The sequence below is a fragment of the Diuraphis noxia genome, unplaced genomic scaffold (assembly GCF_037042655.1).
Source record: "Diuraphis noxia isolate RWA-SAM2 unplaced genomic scaffold, SU_Dnox_SAM2 contig0003, whole genome shotgun sequence".
NCBI classification, from domain to species: domain Eukaryota; kingdom Metazoa; phylum Arthropoda; class Insecta; order Hemiptera; family Aphididae; genus Diuraphis; species Diuraphis noxia.
The window spans coordinates 47,912,392-47,931,012 of NW_028301713.1; the positions used below are offsets into that span (position 1 = coordinate 47,912,392).

General features: G+C 26.5%; 1 protein-coding gene across 1 annotated transcript; it reads right to left on the reverse strand.

The window, feature by feature from the left end:
* Positions 1-11,331: 11,331 nt before the first annotated feature.
* Positions 11,332-15,229, reverse strand: LOC107164806 (uncharacterized protein F21D5.5-like). Its single transcript, XM_015512762.2, has 8 exons — positions 14,920-15,229; positions 14,170-14,457; positions 13,989-14,092; positions 13,597-13,914; positions 13,062-13,352; positions 12,709-13,002; positions 12,320-12,381; positions 11,332-11,702 (listed from the first exon to the last, which is right to left on the reverse strand). Exons 1-8 carry the CDS (start codon positions 15,080-15,082, stop codon positions 11,585-11,587), a joined length of 1,638 nt encoding a protein of 545 aa, XP_015368248.2. The 5' UTR covers positions 15,083-15,229; the 3' UTR covers positions 11,332-11,584.
* Positions 15,230-18,621: the final 3,392 nt, after the last annotated feature.

The window sequence follows — 18,621 nt, forward strand, 5'->3', positions numbered from 1 at the left end:
TTTAAGTCGAACAAAAGCTACCACATTAAACATAAAATCTTATTAAAATCGGTTGAGTAGTTTCATTAGCATTGGTATTTTTTTATTATATCATGTTATCTGACTTAAATGAAAATATAAACAGCATTATATTTATAAATACATCACTAGGTACCCAAAATATATTATCTGCGTAACAATTAAAAATTAAAATATTCATTTGACAATTTAACGCCTGCGCGGACCGTTACGTTATTTCTATAGTACATATATTGTTATACACAAAATATAGTGAACTAGTTAATTATTATTGCTTATTGAAAACTACAATTGTCTGGGTTTTAAAATGAAGACAAAATCATTTATAGCACTAGGAGCAATAGCTGGTACAGGATTGGTATGGATGAGCAGGCGATTTTTGTACAAAAAAGCAAGATGACTTTTAAAGGTACACATAATTATGCCGAATATGTCAACATAATCGAAAAGATAAATTAATTTTTTACAAACGTAGAAGTTAAATACATTTATACACGAAATTAGGTTTTATAAAATTTTGTGACTTAAACTTTTAGAACGAACAAGATCTAGTAAACGTACAGAGTACTTCGGCTGCTCAACTAACTCCATACTTCGTCCGCAACCTCATAACGACTGATAGAGTAATATGAATATAATTAATTAATATGTCTTTTAAATATATGTATACGCAATTAGGTTTTATAAAATATTGTCACTAAAACCGACTTAAACCTTAGAACGAACAAGATCTAGTAAATGTACAGAGTACTTCAACTGCTCAGCCTACAAATATATAGACGACGGCATATCAACAAATGATAGTGATGTAAGATGATTAATTAATATGTCTTTTAAATATATACGCAATTAGGTTTTATAAAATATTGTGACTTAAACCTTTAGAACGATCAAGATCTTGATAATTACTGGATAATATTTTAAGACATTTTATTTAAAAAAATTGATAATCTTAAGCATTCATGTGTTAAGAGGACGCCACATGGACAATTGTTGACTTCGTCTTACACACATACAACATTTCAATAACTTAGATATTTTTTATTTTTTTATATATTTTGGTTAAGTTTGATTTTATATTACGAAATATGCTTGTATTGGCAACATTAATGTTCATTAAATTATACAGTTCAATGTTCATTATTACACTAGATATAATTATAGTAAATATTATAACTTAAACCCTTTTACTTTAGGTGATGAACCACTTTGAATACAAATTGAAGTACCGACCAGTTCTCTTATAAAATGAAATTTATCCATATATTAACTACACAGTCAGCGTCATAGCGATTTCTCCGCCAGTGGTAATGGTGGGGTGTGTCATTAATAGTCAATCTATTGATGCACAAAGTAATATTTTTATATTGTAGATATTGACAATTTTAATATAAACTATAACAATTTCAATATTATATTTAATTTAAGTTTCACTTATATGTGATGTATGATTTTTATATGATCACTTTAATATGTACATATAAACGATTTACTGTCGAAAAATTAATGTCGAGATTATCTAAATCTAAAAAAAAAAATGTCTATTTAAGATTAAAAAAAAGATTATTTACGACAAATATTGGTTGGATTAATAATAGTATTAAAGTATTGATATTTAAAATTGTTACAACAATAATCACTAATCACTTTTATCGTTGCTTTTTTATGTAGGCTCTTCAAAAAAGGACGCCAAAAATATGCTTGCCATCTGGGTATTGAAACATTTTTGCGAAAATGAAAGTTATAACGGCGCACACACACACGAGCGCGTAAAAAGGTCTTTTTCAAGATCAACAGTGTGTACGAAACCACACGTTGACAATTTAATTTACACACTTTTGTCAGGGAAACTTGACTGACGAAGGTGGTTTGAAAAGAAATAAGTTACAAGAGGCTGATGAGGGAAAAACGCACGCACCAATCAAGTAACCACCACCACTGCAAAAGTGCGACATTCTCTCGTCACTCTTAATAAACTCAATCAACCGGCACCGGAATTCCCCATAAATGCATTATATAACGGTGCAGCTACAAAACTCAAATCAGTCTTCATCCTAACCCTCAACTGTCAAAACATAATAGTACAATCAGGTGCCACCAGCGGCATACTTGAAGCGTATCCCGATTGTTATATATTATTATATTATTTTCACCAAGTGACATATATAACGGCCATTTTACGACCGATCCACTTAATTGCAGGCTTGCTGCACGTTATCGTTTCTGATGCCCAACCCCGACGACCGCCAGTTGTCAACCAGTTGCACACCAACGACACACAACCCTGAAGTCGACTCAATGTCAACCGATGAATACCCCACGCCGATTAGGACTAGTCTCCGTAGAACCAAAATTGCCCTTTTTAGGACAACCTCTATATTATTTAGGTCACACTTATCCGAATGAGACTCACGGAACGGATGCCACTTTCATAAGCGGCCTCGACGTGATCAGATCTCGTTCCCCAGAATTTTTAATTTTTAATTTTTTTTTTTTTTGGGGGGGGCAGTTTAAACCTCCCCTAGATATGTCACTGTTTTGCATGACCTGCAAATGAGGTCTGAACCCACCTATGATACACAAAAAATATATTTAGACTAATATTAAACTATATTTTATAATACAAACATTTATTCAATGTAAGTCCTTTTTGACTTACAATATATATATATATATATATATATATATATATATATATTATATACTTATATACTTGTATGCAATATTTTTGGAAAAATTTGTTCACTCTGCAGAATTAAGCAATACAATAATATACAGCATGCCCTGTGAAGATATACCCATTAGCCGTGGAGGGGGACTCGCTGCCCGGACAAAACCAGTTTTTGCCGTTTTATCAATGAACTAAAAAATGATTAAAAAGAGATTAATGGAAATAAAATAGTGAAAGTTTAAAATTTTTAGCAAAATAAACTATAAAATAGGTACTTATCTTTATTTTTTCAATAGTTTAATTAAAAATTAATTTTTTTAAATTTTTCCAAAAATGTAAGCCAAATCAAAAAACAAATTTATGATGGCATATTTATTATCCCAGGAAATATCGCAATGGATAAATTCTAGATTCTTATCAACGCGTCTCCTAATCTCAGAATCATTTTTTTTGTAAAGTTTCAAATATTAATTATTTAATTGTAATGTACTGACTGAGTAGGTAGAGGTACCTATTACATTATTATAGTGCCTTACAGAGGAAGTAAAATATAGGAGTATTTATTGGATAAACTTTTATGAGGAATGTGAGTCATGTGTACTTATATCAGCCAAATGTAAGCTCCTATACGAATAACCTTTTTACCTGAATCATCATTAAATGTAAACTCCTACTCTAATAACCTTTTAAAACTTTTACCTGGAAATCAAAGATACTGTAATCTCCTATATAGACATTTTTCCCTTTAAAAAATATGGTAATATTACTTAAATTCACGATTTTGAAGTTGAAAAGCTCAACAAACTAAAAATTATCAAAACTTTGAAATATTGAAGATTGCTTTGTATTTTCTTTGTTAGAAAATATGCCATCTAACGATAAAGTTCAACAATATTGCGACTATTTAACTGAAAATTATATTTTTTCGTTTTCATTATTTCCTCCAAAATTGTGGTCTTCTAATGATACTACTAATGCATGTAAATCATTTCATTCAAGATTTAATAGTAGTTTTTATCATCATCATCTAAATTCTCCATTTATTCATGAAAGTTTTGAAAGATCTACAAACCGAAACATACATTAAAATTAGAAGCAGTCATACAACACAACGCAGACAGACAAAAACAATTTCGAAATATCAATTTATACATATTAATCAAAAAAATAAATATATACAAAGAGAAATTTTACGTTTAGAGTTCATCTCCAAAGTACGCCACACAAATAGATTAATTTAATTTTGTTTTAAACGTAAATGATTATATGACTATTGTTTTATTAACATTTGTATTATATTTTTCAAACAATTTTTGTTTAATGTATTAATATTATTGCAAGACTGAGATTTCTTACAGCAATACAAGTGATATTAATTTTTTGTAGGAGTTAACACTATCTTTTATAGGAGTTAACACTATCTTTTATGGGAGTTAACCCTATCTTTTGTAGGAGATTACATTACATTGGTAGGAGTTTACCATTCTCCCTTATATCTGATGTTAAGGGGATGACATGCTGTTTCAACCAGGTAAATGGTGTTATTGGACAGAGCGTCTGGACTCTGGACCAACTAAATGAAGTTTAACCAATATATTTATGATTATAATATTAAAATATATGTTAATTGAAACGATTATAATTCAAGATAATCTTATTAACATTTAATAAGTATAGTTATCTACTTAGTATATGAAGTAGGTATGAAGTGTTTCTTGTGACATCAAACTGGAAAGTTATTAAGTTTAATTAACTCGTTAACGTCCAGCCTAGAAATAATTGATGATGTCAGGCGTATAGCCAGGGTGTTTTAATTGTATATTTAAATATTAAATATTAAATATATCTGAGTGTTACTCCTGGGTGATTTCTCTCCTCATATCTTCAGATCTTTGTAAAATATATATTTATTGTAAATACTATTATACATTGTATAATGTATATTCCAAATTCCAATAAATGTTAACATATATATATATAATTATAAAATATGAGGCACATTAAATACTCTACACTACTTTATACTTTATAGTAATAAATTGATAACTGGTTAAATAATTTATTAGTTACGGTATACCAAAATATTTCTTATCTTGAACAGTAATTTTGCGATTAATTTTGTATAGAATTAATTGCATGTATTCAACCATAATTACCAACAAAAAATTACATGAAAACAATTTGAAATGTATACCATACATTGATTTCAACCAGTTTATAGAAAAAACTGGTTGTGTTTGTGTGATCAACATATTTTGGAGTACCTCGCTATAGTGAAAATGCCGTGATTTTCATCTTGATTTAGCATCTTTTCTAATGGAAAAGTGAATCTTATGAATCGGGTGCATTGCATTCGAGTGGTCAAAACTGAAAATTTGCAGAATAATTTTAAAAAATGTCGAGAAAACAAATGGGAATTTTCACACAAAACCAATTATTGATTAAATAGATTTTTTTTTTTTGATTTAACTCAAAAACTAATAGCCGCGGACACTTGGAATTATCACAAAATATTTATTACTTTTAAAATTTTGTAATTTATTTTTAAATTAGTGTCGATGAAATGAAATGCAAGAGTCCTCATAAGTTACTTTAATATAGCAGTTAAAAGATATTAAAGATTCATAGCCATAATTTTGTATGTAATTTAAAGATCACAATTTTTAAGATTCATTAAAAATTTGAAAAATTTGCAAATTATTAAAAAGTTATTCTTTTCATAGCAATAACATTGGAAACTTTAATATAGAAAATTCCCCACAAGTGTTTTTACCTTCAACATAACAAAAAAGTATACAGGAAAATAAGATTCATTTTTTATGAGTGTTTCTACAAGCAAATAAAAAATTTTATCTCGACGACTATGTATATTAACGACTGTGGACTATCACCGCAAGCGTGATTCAAGTTCACGGCGTTAGTAGTAGGAAAAAAAATCACCGGAATTACAATTTCAATACAAGAAAAAAATTCACAAACCCTAAGACCACAAAATAATAATTAAAGCAACGATGCGACGGGCATATTAAATTTAATTAAATTTAAATTATTCATAAACATTATTTTATAAATTACTTATATAATAATAATATCACTTAAAATAGGTATAAACATATTATTATACAATATTTATATTATTATTATTACTAATCTAGCCGGTTTAATTAATATTATTTGCATATCATTATATTACTTGTATATAATAATATAGGTACTTTTAAAGCTAAAAAGTTTCAAGTATCTACCCGTGAATAATATTTAATTACAAAATAAACTACTTACGTTTAACCATGTTTTAAATTTTTTATCCTTAGCTACAAAAGTTGAACATTTTATGCATTTTTAACTACTAAATAATTTGTAAATTATAACATTTATCAATTATAATAATTAACCGTATATTAGAAACCTTGTACTACATTTTCAAGCTTTTTGCCATAACAAATACAACTTTATTGACATATTTTATAGATAAAAAAAAAAAAAAAAAAAAAAACTATGTAAATATTGAAAACTGAAAATGTCATTAAACAATTCTAAACAAGTCAAAATATTTTAAAAATGTTATCAAGTATAGAAAATAATAAAATAAATATTTGATTTAAATTTTAAGTATCTATAATAACTCGTTTTTGAATAAACCAAAATAAAATATTTAGAAAATAGAATATATCCAATGTAGTAAAAGTTTGAACTTTAAATGTTCACAAAAATTTGATTTTTACTTTCTAGTAAACACTTTGTTTTTTTTTTTGATAAATGTAGACAGATTTATATGGAATCTTGTATACAATTTTTAAATATTAAATTTATAAAGACAAATGTTTATGAATTCATTACTCAAAATAATTTGCAAATTTTAGTGATTTTTACGCTCATTTTAAATAAAAAAAAATACATTCGAACGCTCATAGAAATTATTATGGATACTATTTGTAATCATTTGATATACGCGCTCATTTTTTAAAAATTTTCTATTCATAAAAACTTACTAGGAACCTCGTATTAAATTTTCAAGTTTTTTGACAGAACAAAAATGTATATTTCATATGCCTATAAATAGCTCAACACAAGCCAAAAATAAATGTATTGAAAATTGTATGGTATATAATATAGAATGTATTAGAATTAAAAATTCTATTATTCAGTGAAAATGTCATGTATCTACGGCTATTTGTTTTATACAGTTAGAGTTATACCAAAAACCAATCAATTTTGTGCAAAAATTCCCGTTTTTCCTTAATTTTTTTTGTTTATCCCGGTATTTTTGAATACTACTGGAAATTTAAAATTTTGACCTCCCCAATGCACCAACTAGATTTAGTTCTCGCCGAAAAAAGATGTTGACGATAATAATCAAAGCATTATTTTGTCTACTTATCGTGTACATGGGCACAAAAACAATTAAATAAACATACATCATTGTTAAATCAATACATTCATCGCTTCGCTACTAAGCTAAGAAACTAAAAACGTAACCTAACCGTCTCACACTCAGAATCGTTTTTCGTACATAACGATATGAAGTCATTGAATTCGAATTATACCACCCATTACATCCTAACCCTTTAAGTTTCAGTCACCTATTTGTTTAGTATAAGGGACTTGGGCTAAGGAGAAGTTTATCATTGAAACCATTGAAGGTATAACTTCTAACATGTTCATAATACATATTATATTGTATTATATTGTATTTGATCTTTAGATACAACTGATACAAGTATACAACTATATTATAAGAGTCATTAATATCAATTTTTGTACATTTTTCATAATTTTCCGAACACACAGCTGTTGACTAAACAACTTCTTAAATATACTCTCCATATACTATATAGATTTACACAGTCAAGGTGAGCTTATCACGTTACAGGTCTATTTTTATCACTATCATAATTTTTGTGAGAGAGAGAAAACAACAGTCTGCTGCCATACACGTCTTATAATATTATAAAATGTTTTGGTGTATCATCATGATTTCTATAAACATATGTTTTTTTATTATTAAACGTTTAGGCATGATGTTGTCATCTATTTTCACATAAAATGTATTACTCATATCGATTTGTTTGTGAAATATCGGTGTTTAATATAAGAAAGATTAAACAACACGATATAATATTAAATATATACAACGAATTAGGTACTTACATACAATTAGGTGCTACTTAGTCCGAAAAAAAATAATATTGAATAATTAAACCTATACTCAACTATAATTCATTAATTAAGTGTACCTATATCGTTATTATAAATTATATATGATTAAAATTAAAATATTTAACACATTTACATAAAATCAAATAGTGATGTATTTGTTTTTGAATGCATAGGTAATTGGATAACCTATTACCTATACAAAAACAATTTAGAATAACATTTACTAAGTCATAAATGAGTAAATATTAAAAATATTGTATATTTGCATAAAAGGAAATAAACTTAATTATTACGGATATTGGATAATGCATCCAAATTCCAAGGCCGTAGCAGGAATATATTTTCAAGGGGTAAAATCGAATCATATATTTTCATGATTATTAAAAAAATAATATTTACCTTGAATATATAAAAATTGAAATACCTATATAGGTATTAATTAATATGTTAAATGTTAATGCATCTAGATAATTTTTTTTTATGCATTTAGGAATCGATTAATTTATATCGAGATACGTAAATTATTATTGAGGTTGTATTAATTGTCCCCCCCCCCAAAAAAAAAAAAAAAAAATACTTAATACATTTATTATTTATTTCATAATTTTATGTAAATTAATACATTTTAATATACTTTGTTTTTTCTAGGAATTTAAGATAAATATATATATGGGTATAATAAATAAATATGTACCTAACAGATGAAAATATGAAATATTGAAATGAATGCAGATTAGTTCCAAATTAATTTTAGGAATTTTTTCAAAATGCGTGTGCATGCTTAATATAATGATACTTTAAAAAGTAGTTGATCAAATTTTCTTTGTATATTATGATCAAGAAACTTTAAAACTTCAAAATCTTATTTTTAAGGTTAAAATTCCAAAAACTGACATTTTGAATTTTTTGTAAATGTGAGCTTTTTCATTCTTAACATTGTAGTCGAATAAGAAATTACTTATCCTACTTTAGTAGTTACTAAATAATTTAATAATATTTAAAAAAAAACTGTCCAACGAGTAGGAATACGTAAACTCAGGGACTTAAAAAGATTATAACTTGATTACTTTGAAACTAAAGTAAGTGGCATAAGTCACAAACACATTCTGATTGCATCATTATTCTAAACTTATTTAAATACATAGGTTTTCGAAAAAAAATTCATAAATCACTTATGGTTGCTAAACACTGAATTTATTCCGCAAAATAGTATTTGTTCTTTAGATTTTAAGACTTTTTTTTTTTGAAGTGAAAGATAATATGTTGCTCCGGGGTGCAAAATTTTGTTACGACATCATCTAAATTGGTTTTAATTTATCCATTTAGGTACCTATATTCAAGACCTGTAAGATGTTTTTTTTTTAGATTTTCATGGTAGAAAATATACGTTTTTAAATTCCTCATAAAATTAATAATAATAATGTTAGTATAATTGCAGTTTAGCTCCCAAGCGATTTTTTCGATTTTTTTTATTGAAACACAAGTATTTCAACGAGTTTAGAACGATGGTGCAAAAATTAGTTGGTGCAAACCATTATTTTGGAAGTTATAGCCTTCCAAAGTATGCGGTTGTATGACAAATAGTACGTATTGCAGTGTGCGGCGCGCTTATCATATAACACAACAGCTGTTGACTTATGTTACTCTTAGGGTCTTAAGTCTCTAACTGGCCATCGAGTATGGCGACCGAAGCCGGTAGGCGGAGGGACGTCCCTTGAGTTTGGCGTTCGGAGTCGTCAGTCGAAGGGAGCCACTATACTTGTGTTACTTTTACTAACAAGGTTAAATTTACTTGTTAGGTCATCCGCCTGCCCGCAGGTCAGGTATGCTCTCCCCCCCCCAAGACCTCAGAGGTTAGGTGAAATTTGAAAGGCTATAACTTTCAAAATAATGGTTTGCACCAACTAATTTTTGCACCATCGTTCTTAACTCGTTGAAATACATATGTTTCAATAAAAAAATCGCTTGGGAGCTAAACTGCAATTGTTCCATAATAATAAATGTATTCGTTATAGTATAATATAAATTGATTTTTTGTTTAAGCGGACTCGATTCCGCCGGAAATGTGTATACCGTTATAGGTACCTATCAAAATATACTTTTCTTATGCCAACCGTAGGTACTCCTATCCAAGTCATTGGGTAAGACTTCTAAAAATATATTATTTGATTTCGCCATGAAGTTGACTTGAAAACGAATTTAGTAATTACAATTTATTAACGTATCTACTGATACCTAGTTTCTAGCCAGTATACATTATATCAATATACCGTCTACCCTAAAGAAATGTAGGTATTTCTGTTTTAACTTTTTATTTACTGGCTCAGGCGTGGGGTCTAGAGGGTCTACAGGGAGTGGAAAAAAAAATGTATAATACCTTTCTATTTTAGATTTAAGTACATACCTAATTGAAGCAAGTAAAATTTTTTTTTAATTGGTGGCTTAAATAACGTGATACCCGAGGCGTTCTAAGCATCCATTGCTCCTACCCTTAAACCCGCGTCTGCTGACCTTAACTTGGTATAGACATGACGAATACCGGAATACTGCTAAATTACCGATTGGCGATTTGCAATCACGGTAACGGGTTATAACTTTTTACAGTTTTAACAAACGGTGCTCCACCAATGATAGAAAAAAATGAAGGTGTCAGTTTTGAGATGAAATTTGTATTCTATACAACTGACTCAATTTCAATGAATTATCTATCAAAAAATGTGGGTGTACAATTTGTTGATTTTCAAACTGTAATGAAGAAAGCTGTAATACTAGTAAATTGTATAACATCAAAAGCATTGAATCGTATAAAATTTCAAAACATTTAATTAAGTATAATATTATGTCGAACACAGTGATGGAATATATTTTACTCATTTACTGGTGTCCCTCCAAATTAAAAAGTTTGCCAACAAACATGTGAAAAAACTTGAGTTGCACCCAAATGCAACTGCTAAACAACTTCTTCACAACTCGCAAGACATTAGGCGCCTCAAACGCCTGAAGCCATACGACTTAGTTTAATTAACTTAAGCTAAGAAAAGGGGCTATCTCATTGGAGGTACAACCCAAAACATGTTCTTGTATAATATATATATATATATATGTATATATAAGTAATTATTATTATTGTATAATACTACTTATGTATTACTATTGTTATATGTATTCATTCACCCACAATGTATTATATTTATAAAGACTTTTGGTCGTTTAAATAAAGATGCAATAGGCAGTTAAAAAAAAAATTACTGGTGTCCCTAGATCAGTACCTAAGTAGATAAAATGTCTAAATGTCTCAAATAAGTTTTTGATTCAAAATACAAAATTTTGTAATTTGCAGCAAGTAATATTTTACTTTTTTAAAACATCCTCTAAAAAATATAGGTCTAGTTACATCTATGCTGCAGCCCAACATAATCCATATTATTTAATAATAAATTGCTAATAAATGCAAATCAAAATAGAAAAATAATTTAAAACAGTTATTCACATTCATCAATATCTTAAATTAGATTTTTATTAATTATCTGCTTACAAAAAAAAAAGCTTATCAATTTAACAAAACTATTTAAATTAAAATACATCATTTTAGTTCATATTATTAAATTTAAAATAGTTATTTATACATTTATAATTTGTTATAAACTGATAGATAAAATAATTTATCATTCTCAATGGATTATATAATTACAATTTGAATATAATAAGCTTTTAAAAGAATTAAAATTACTTATATCAGAGCAAATACATTCTATATAGCTTCTCATGATCAGGATCTTTAAAATGAGGAACGAAATTTATTTTAACTATTTCGTCAATACCTTCATTTTTGGATGGTTCTTGGAATTTTGAACTGAAAAATACGTAGGATAACACAATTATTTTAAACAATGACAAACTTATATTAATGTGATATTCAGATGTTAATATTAACACATATTTTCTTATTCATAAATCGATAGATAAAATTATAAATAATACTATCTTAAAAAATGTTAATACTACAAGTTATTAAAAAAATGTATATAAAATGTATTAAAATAAAAGGAACTAATAAGAGTTTACTCAAAATCAGTAAGTGACTATTCTGAAAGATTTTTAGAAATCCTTTAAAACCCCATACCAATTTTTTGTTGAATACTTTTTTGTTTTACAAAACATCTCATGTTATCATAAAATTATAATAATTATTTTATATTACAAATTATAGAAGTAGAAATAACAAAACATACATATTTATTATTATTTTTATTGACTTATGTTAGGTGTTAATGTTTCAGCGGGCCCTCTACATGAGTATCGCAAACCACTAGAAGGCAGCGGACCACAGGTTAAGAACCGCTGTTATATTATACTATACTATGTAAATGTAATTATTCCAAATATATTAATAAATTATTCTTTTAATTAAAATTTGCCATACATGAGCCTACAGTAAATTATGTTCTTAGTATTACCTAGTATACTTACAAGTAAATATTAATTGCAGCATCTGATACTTTTTGATGTTTTCTATCAGTAAGTTCTCGAAACTGTAAATAAAAAAAAACATAATTTAAGTTAATTTTTAATATTTATATATATATCAATAAACAAAAACATAGATTTATGAATAACCACAGAATAGAGTAAACAATTTTTAAACATCCCTTTACATTTGTATGAACAGTTTTTTAAATTATATTATAAACATCATTTAATAAATATGAGGTTATTGAAAATCAAAATGTACTTCTCCTTACATTATTTAACAAATCGTATAGAAAATATTAAATCAACTTCATGGCATAATAGTGTACAGACTCAAAATAATATTTAAGTTATTTAAATGTTAAGAGTGCTTTTGTTTTTACACTTACTTTATTGTTATGTTTTCCATGGTCTTTGGATACATTCATTAAAAATACTCTGCATGGGATTTTTAAACTTTTGGCTAAATCAATGAAACGTTTTCTTGATTCTATATCAGGATTTGTATTGTCAATCACAACACTCCAACTAACACCACTTAAGTATTTTTTAGCCTCGGAAATACATTTTTGCCACGAGCCTAGTGTATCTCTATTAATTATTTTCATTCGGTCATGACAAAATAATTTATTTGATGCAAAATAACTTTTTCCAGATCCAGGACAGCCAACCATTATGATCATCTAAAAATATTATTATTATTATTTAAACATAAAGATTGCATGAGCTGAAGAGGTCTTACTTCTTTATTAGGGGAAAATAAAATTTTTGATGTTAAATCTGTATAGAGGATATTAGACATAACATCATTTGGATTAAATGCTGGTAATGTATACAATTCTTCAGTAGATTCTTTTAAAAAATATTCTTCAGGAGTATAAAATTTGAGACCAATGTTCAAGGCAAATAAGCGGTCACAACATGAATGGTCTTTTTTTATTGGTTTACCGTCAGCACTAGAACGAGAAGGTCTGCCTGCTGCATCACCACAAAAAAAACTTTTATCTATATCAATTGATAACCCTCCATTGTACTAAAATAAAAAAAACAAAGTGATTTCTTTAGTTGTATAATAATTAATAATTGGCCCTAATTGAACTCAATAGCAATAAAATCATTTTACTTCTCAAATATAATGATACATAAATTCAATGTAAAAAAACCAATGTATTTATTTATAAATTTTATAAACATTTAATATTTTTGTAAGCTAATAACCCAAGTTGTTGAATCTGTGGCAAAAAAAAAAAAAAATAATTAAATAAATAAATACATACATCAGAAACCAATATATTCCACATTCCTGGTGCAGGTTTTCTGTATATATCTTTTCGAGTGGCTATAAATACTTGAACTGGTGTTTTTATAGTTTTGAGGATATTTTCAATTTTCTTTTTAAATGTTTTTTCATTTACATTATTAACCCCAATACCACCTTGATTAGTAAATATCACTATTTTGTAACCGTCATCAGACAATTTGTTAATAGATGTAATAACTTCTGGACTATAAATTTGCCAATCATTCTCATCAACAGGAAACACTTTACCAGACTGTGTAACAATTAGTGTTCCATCCATATCAAATGCTGCTATCTTAAACAGCGAATACAATAATACAAACATTAAAAATAACAATTTTAAATTAAATTAATAGTATTAAAATTTACCTTATCTTTATGAACAATATTTGAACTATTATAAACCAACAATGTACCATCTCTAGTTTCCCAATTAGATGTAGAATCTGAGCGAGGTTTTTTAGGAGCAATTTCTTTATATTAAAATTATTAATTAATTAACATTTACCTTATCTAAAAAATATTTTAATTATTAATCACCAACACATACCATCTCTAGTTTCATATTTAGATGTACAATCTGAGCGAGGTTTTTTAGGTGAAATTTCTTTATCCAAACAATTAGTTGTCCTTTTGTTGGAGTCTACACCATAAGTAGGAGGTGTAATAAAATCCAAATGATATGTATAATTGCTGTTAAACAACAGTGCCACTTTGTCTCCATGGTTTAAGAGTCTCTTTTCTCCTTTAATCATAGATTCATCGTTAACAGCTGACTTGTTGCTACCTAATTGTTCAACCAATACTCGAGCCGTAGAATAGTCGGCAACAAATTTCACTAAAAAATAATTAGAATATTTAATAAGGGATACCTACCAAATTCTAAAAAAAAACTAATTAGATTACAATAAGATTAAGTATAAGTTAATTAATTATTCTTTGAAAATACCAAAATATTTATGATTAAGTTTTCAACATGGACTTGGATTGGATTTAGATTTATAAGTTGATTAATATTTGTATTATTTAAGGTATCTACACTAAAATCAATTTCTAGGAGTATTAATGTGAATAAAATTATTTGCCTATTATGTATCCATTCCATTGAAAAAATAAACATATCTATTTTAAATTTTTAAAAAGAAAGTATCCCAGTGACACTTAATATATGTAAATCATTGTAATTGTATCACTTCAGATGGAAAAATGCAAATAAACTCATGTTCTTGTAAAATAATAATTACATAAAAACAATTCATATGAAAATGTATACATATTCATAGTAAAATATTTAATTTACTTTGATTTTTCGACATTCTTTGATCAACAATTCCAGTCTGTTGTGTTCTACCTAATATTAAAGGTTCGTTATCCAGAAGTATAAATTTTAGTTCGGGATTTTCATCGGAAACCAAAACACATAATGAAACATTTTCGTTGGTCTTCACCGATAGTAGTGACATATTATTAAGCTGAGCAAAATATATTAAAAGTATTAAAAAATAAAAAATATATGACTGAATCTACAGTTACGTCTTAAAAATACATAACTCAAATAGTGTAATAGGGAACTTAATCAAATAATTTGAAAATTGAACTCGAAAAATGGTACTTTTTTATTATCTATGATTATAACATAGTGATAAGTGATAACTGATTATATGATAGCATTTCTATGATGATATTAAAATAATTTTGATAATAAAATAACCGGATAAGAACAAAAAAAAAATAGCCAGATATTATTCATAATAATAAATACAAAATTGATTTGAGTACCTACCTACTTATGAATTGCTATTTCGAGAAATTATAATAAAAACATTTTATTTCAAAAATTATATTAATTTATCACCATAACATCTTCATAATATTTTAACTTATTTTAAGCTGTTTACGGACATTTTCAGTTTTAAATTGTTTTAGTTTTTTTATCTATAAATGTTAATACAATTTTATTCTTTGGGTCAAAACGCTTTAAAATGTAATAAAAGGTTCCTTATAGTTATAAGTTAATGATTTTTATAACCATTTAAAATTCAAGTTTTGACAAAAATTATTAAATTGAAAATTTACAAATTATTTAATTAAAACAATATCATTGACGGACAAAACCGTCTCCACTCAGAATAGTTTTTCGTACCTATATAATAATATTATATCATTGAATTCAAATTTAATACCATCCATTACAGTGACCCACTTATAAGCTACTGTAGGTACAGCAGAGTGACATCCACTTACCCACTTTTTAATAGTATGAATCGTAAACATACGGTAAAATAATTTTGTGATAGGTAGGTTAAATGTGCCATAATAGATGAAACACATTTCTGATTACCTAAGTGATTCAGCTAATAATTCTACACTCTTTGAACTGTAAAACTAATTATAGTTAGTTATGAATTATGGTTATCTATGTAATAAATCAATACATGTGTATTAATGCATTAACTATTTTTTTTTTTTTTTTTTTGGAGTATCAATATTCGTCATACATAATAACATAATATAGTATAATTTAAATAAATAATTTATTTCGACGACGGCGATTGACAGTCTGTGAATTTTTTTTCTTTTTCATGAGCTTTTATTCATTTAACATGCCTGTTTTGAAATAATAAGGACTAATAAACTATAATACATTATAGCAAAAATATTTTTGGCTAAAAATATTTACTTAAAAATAGTATTTTATTTAAGAACGTTTAGAATGGCGGCCAATTTGCCGTCCGCGCGAGCGGATGAAGGTTGACAAGTTTTAATAGTTAATTACCTATTCAAAATTAAGTTGCAATAAAAATATATTAAAATTCAATGAATAAATTTACTGCATTTTTTTGGGAGTAGCAATATACTTAATACATAATATAATACAAAGACTAAAGAGCGCAAATGGTACCAGTGGTAAGTGGTACCGTACCACTGACCCTAAAATACAAATTTTGTTTTTGCCGACCAGTTGGTCCATGCCCGAAAATACAGTAATATTTATATTGATGATCGTTAACAAATATCATATTTTGGCTTCGGTTTGATATGATTTGTAGATATTAAATTTTTCCGTGTACAATGTACATTTTCCCCCAGATTGTTTTTGGCGTAGTAGGACATTTTCCTCCCAATATATTTTCGATGCGGACATTTTCCTCCCATTTTTTTTTTAAGTTTATTATTGAATAATATAATATTATTTATTATTTAATAAGAAATTATTTTTTTTTGAATAAAATATTATTTTTTTTCATAAATATAATCAATTATACTATCATTAACTTTATAAATTTATAGTATAAATTAGATTTTTTTCATAAATATAATAAAAATTGTATAATAAAACGTAAAAAAATTATATAAGTATAATAGTCTAAAAATGTCGACATAAAAATGATATATTTTGTAAAAAACATTTAATTTCTGATTCTTTTTCTATATCTAAGCACATATTTTGTAATCGTCTTTCATATTTATTTTATTTTGTAAAAAAACCGTGCCTGTTTTAGTTTTTAATAATTTATTAATTGCCATTGAATTTGACTTTTGTAGTGCTTCAATGAACATCCAAATATTTGGATGCGGAGTACTTACCAAAGTTTTAAATTTATTATTGAAACCTTCACTTAAATTATTTGTTCTACCTGTGTTTTTCTTTATAGCATTATGTACATTCCATAAATAAGGAGGAAATAATATTATTTAATATAAAAATAATATTTTATTAAAAAAAAAATAATTTCTTATCAAACAATAAATAATATTATATTATTTAATAATAAACTTTTAAAAAAAATGAGGGGGGGAGGGGAAATGTCCTCATCGAAAATATATTGGGCGGAAATGTCCTACTATGCCAAAAACAATCAGGGGGGAAATGTCCGGGGGGAAATTGTCCGGATACCCAATGTACATCTATATAAGCATGGGCAGATTTTGTTCACATAGTATGTCGGTATTTTTAAACAGTTATATCTAACTCAAATACTCAATACATAAAATAACTCTACAAAAACACTTAATATAGATAGGTAAATATTATATTATCAAAATGTATATATGAATCTACATTAGAAAAAAAAAATTGACATGTAAGTTAGGGATTTAGATATTTTAGTTTAAAAACTTTGTATTGTGATTCCATGGTGATTATGCATAATTTTCTCATGAGAATATAATTACGAAGTGTAATTAATTTTTGATTTTGTCTCAGTTCTCAATATTTTTATAATAAAAATAAAAAAATATCAACATTTAAATTCTAATCGTAAACTAAGTTAGGTATCAGGTACCTACTATGAACTACCTTAGACCTTAGTTAAAGATTTTAATCAAAATCATTTAACTGTATAATAATCATTATAATATAGTTATTAATTTATTATATAAGTAGTGTAGTGATCAAAACTATTTTTTTTTAGTACATTTTATTTATCTGATTTACCATCAGCAGTGGCACAAATGGTAAAAATATTTAGGGGGCTCAAGCCCCAAGAAATTTTTTTTAAAATTATAATATGTTAGTACAATGTACATTATTAGTACCTACATATTTTTAAGGATACCTGTATTTCTTCAATTCTGACTTATGTAGTTAAGTATCATACAATATACATAGAACATATTATATATAACATAAGTATTAATATTATAGTAATACAAATTTATATTTTTATAAACGAACCTATTTATTTAAAAAAAAAAAAAAACGACTATAATAATCTATTAGTAATATTGTTTATTGTAATATTATTTTAGTTGATAAAAAAAATATTGTCTTATTTGTGTAAGGAAAAAATGTCTAATTACTGGGTAAAATAAATGTTATTAAGATTAATACACATTACACATAATATAATTTTTGAGGGGGCTTTAAGTATATATTTTTTTTTATTTTTTTTTGTGGGGGTCTAAGCCCTCCAAAGCCCCCCTTATTTGTGCTACTGACCATCAGCTATATATAGAGGACGTAATCGTTTAACCGTGTATTTTAGTTTTGGGACCAGTT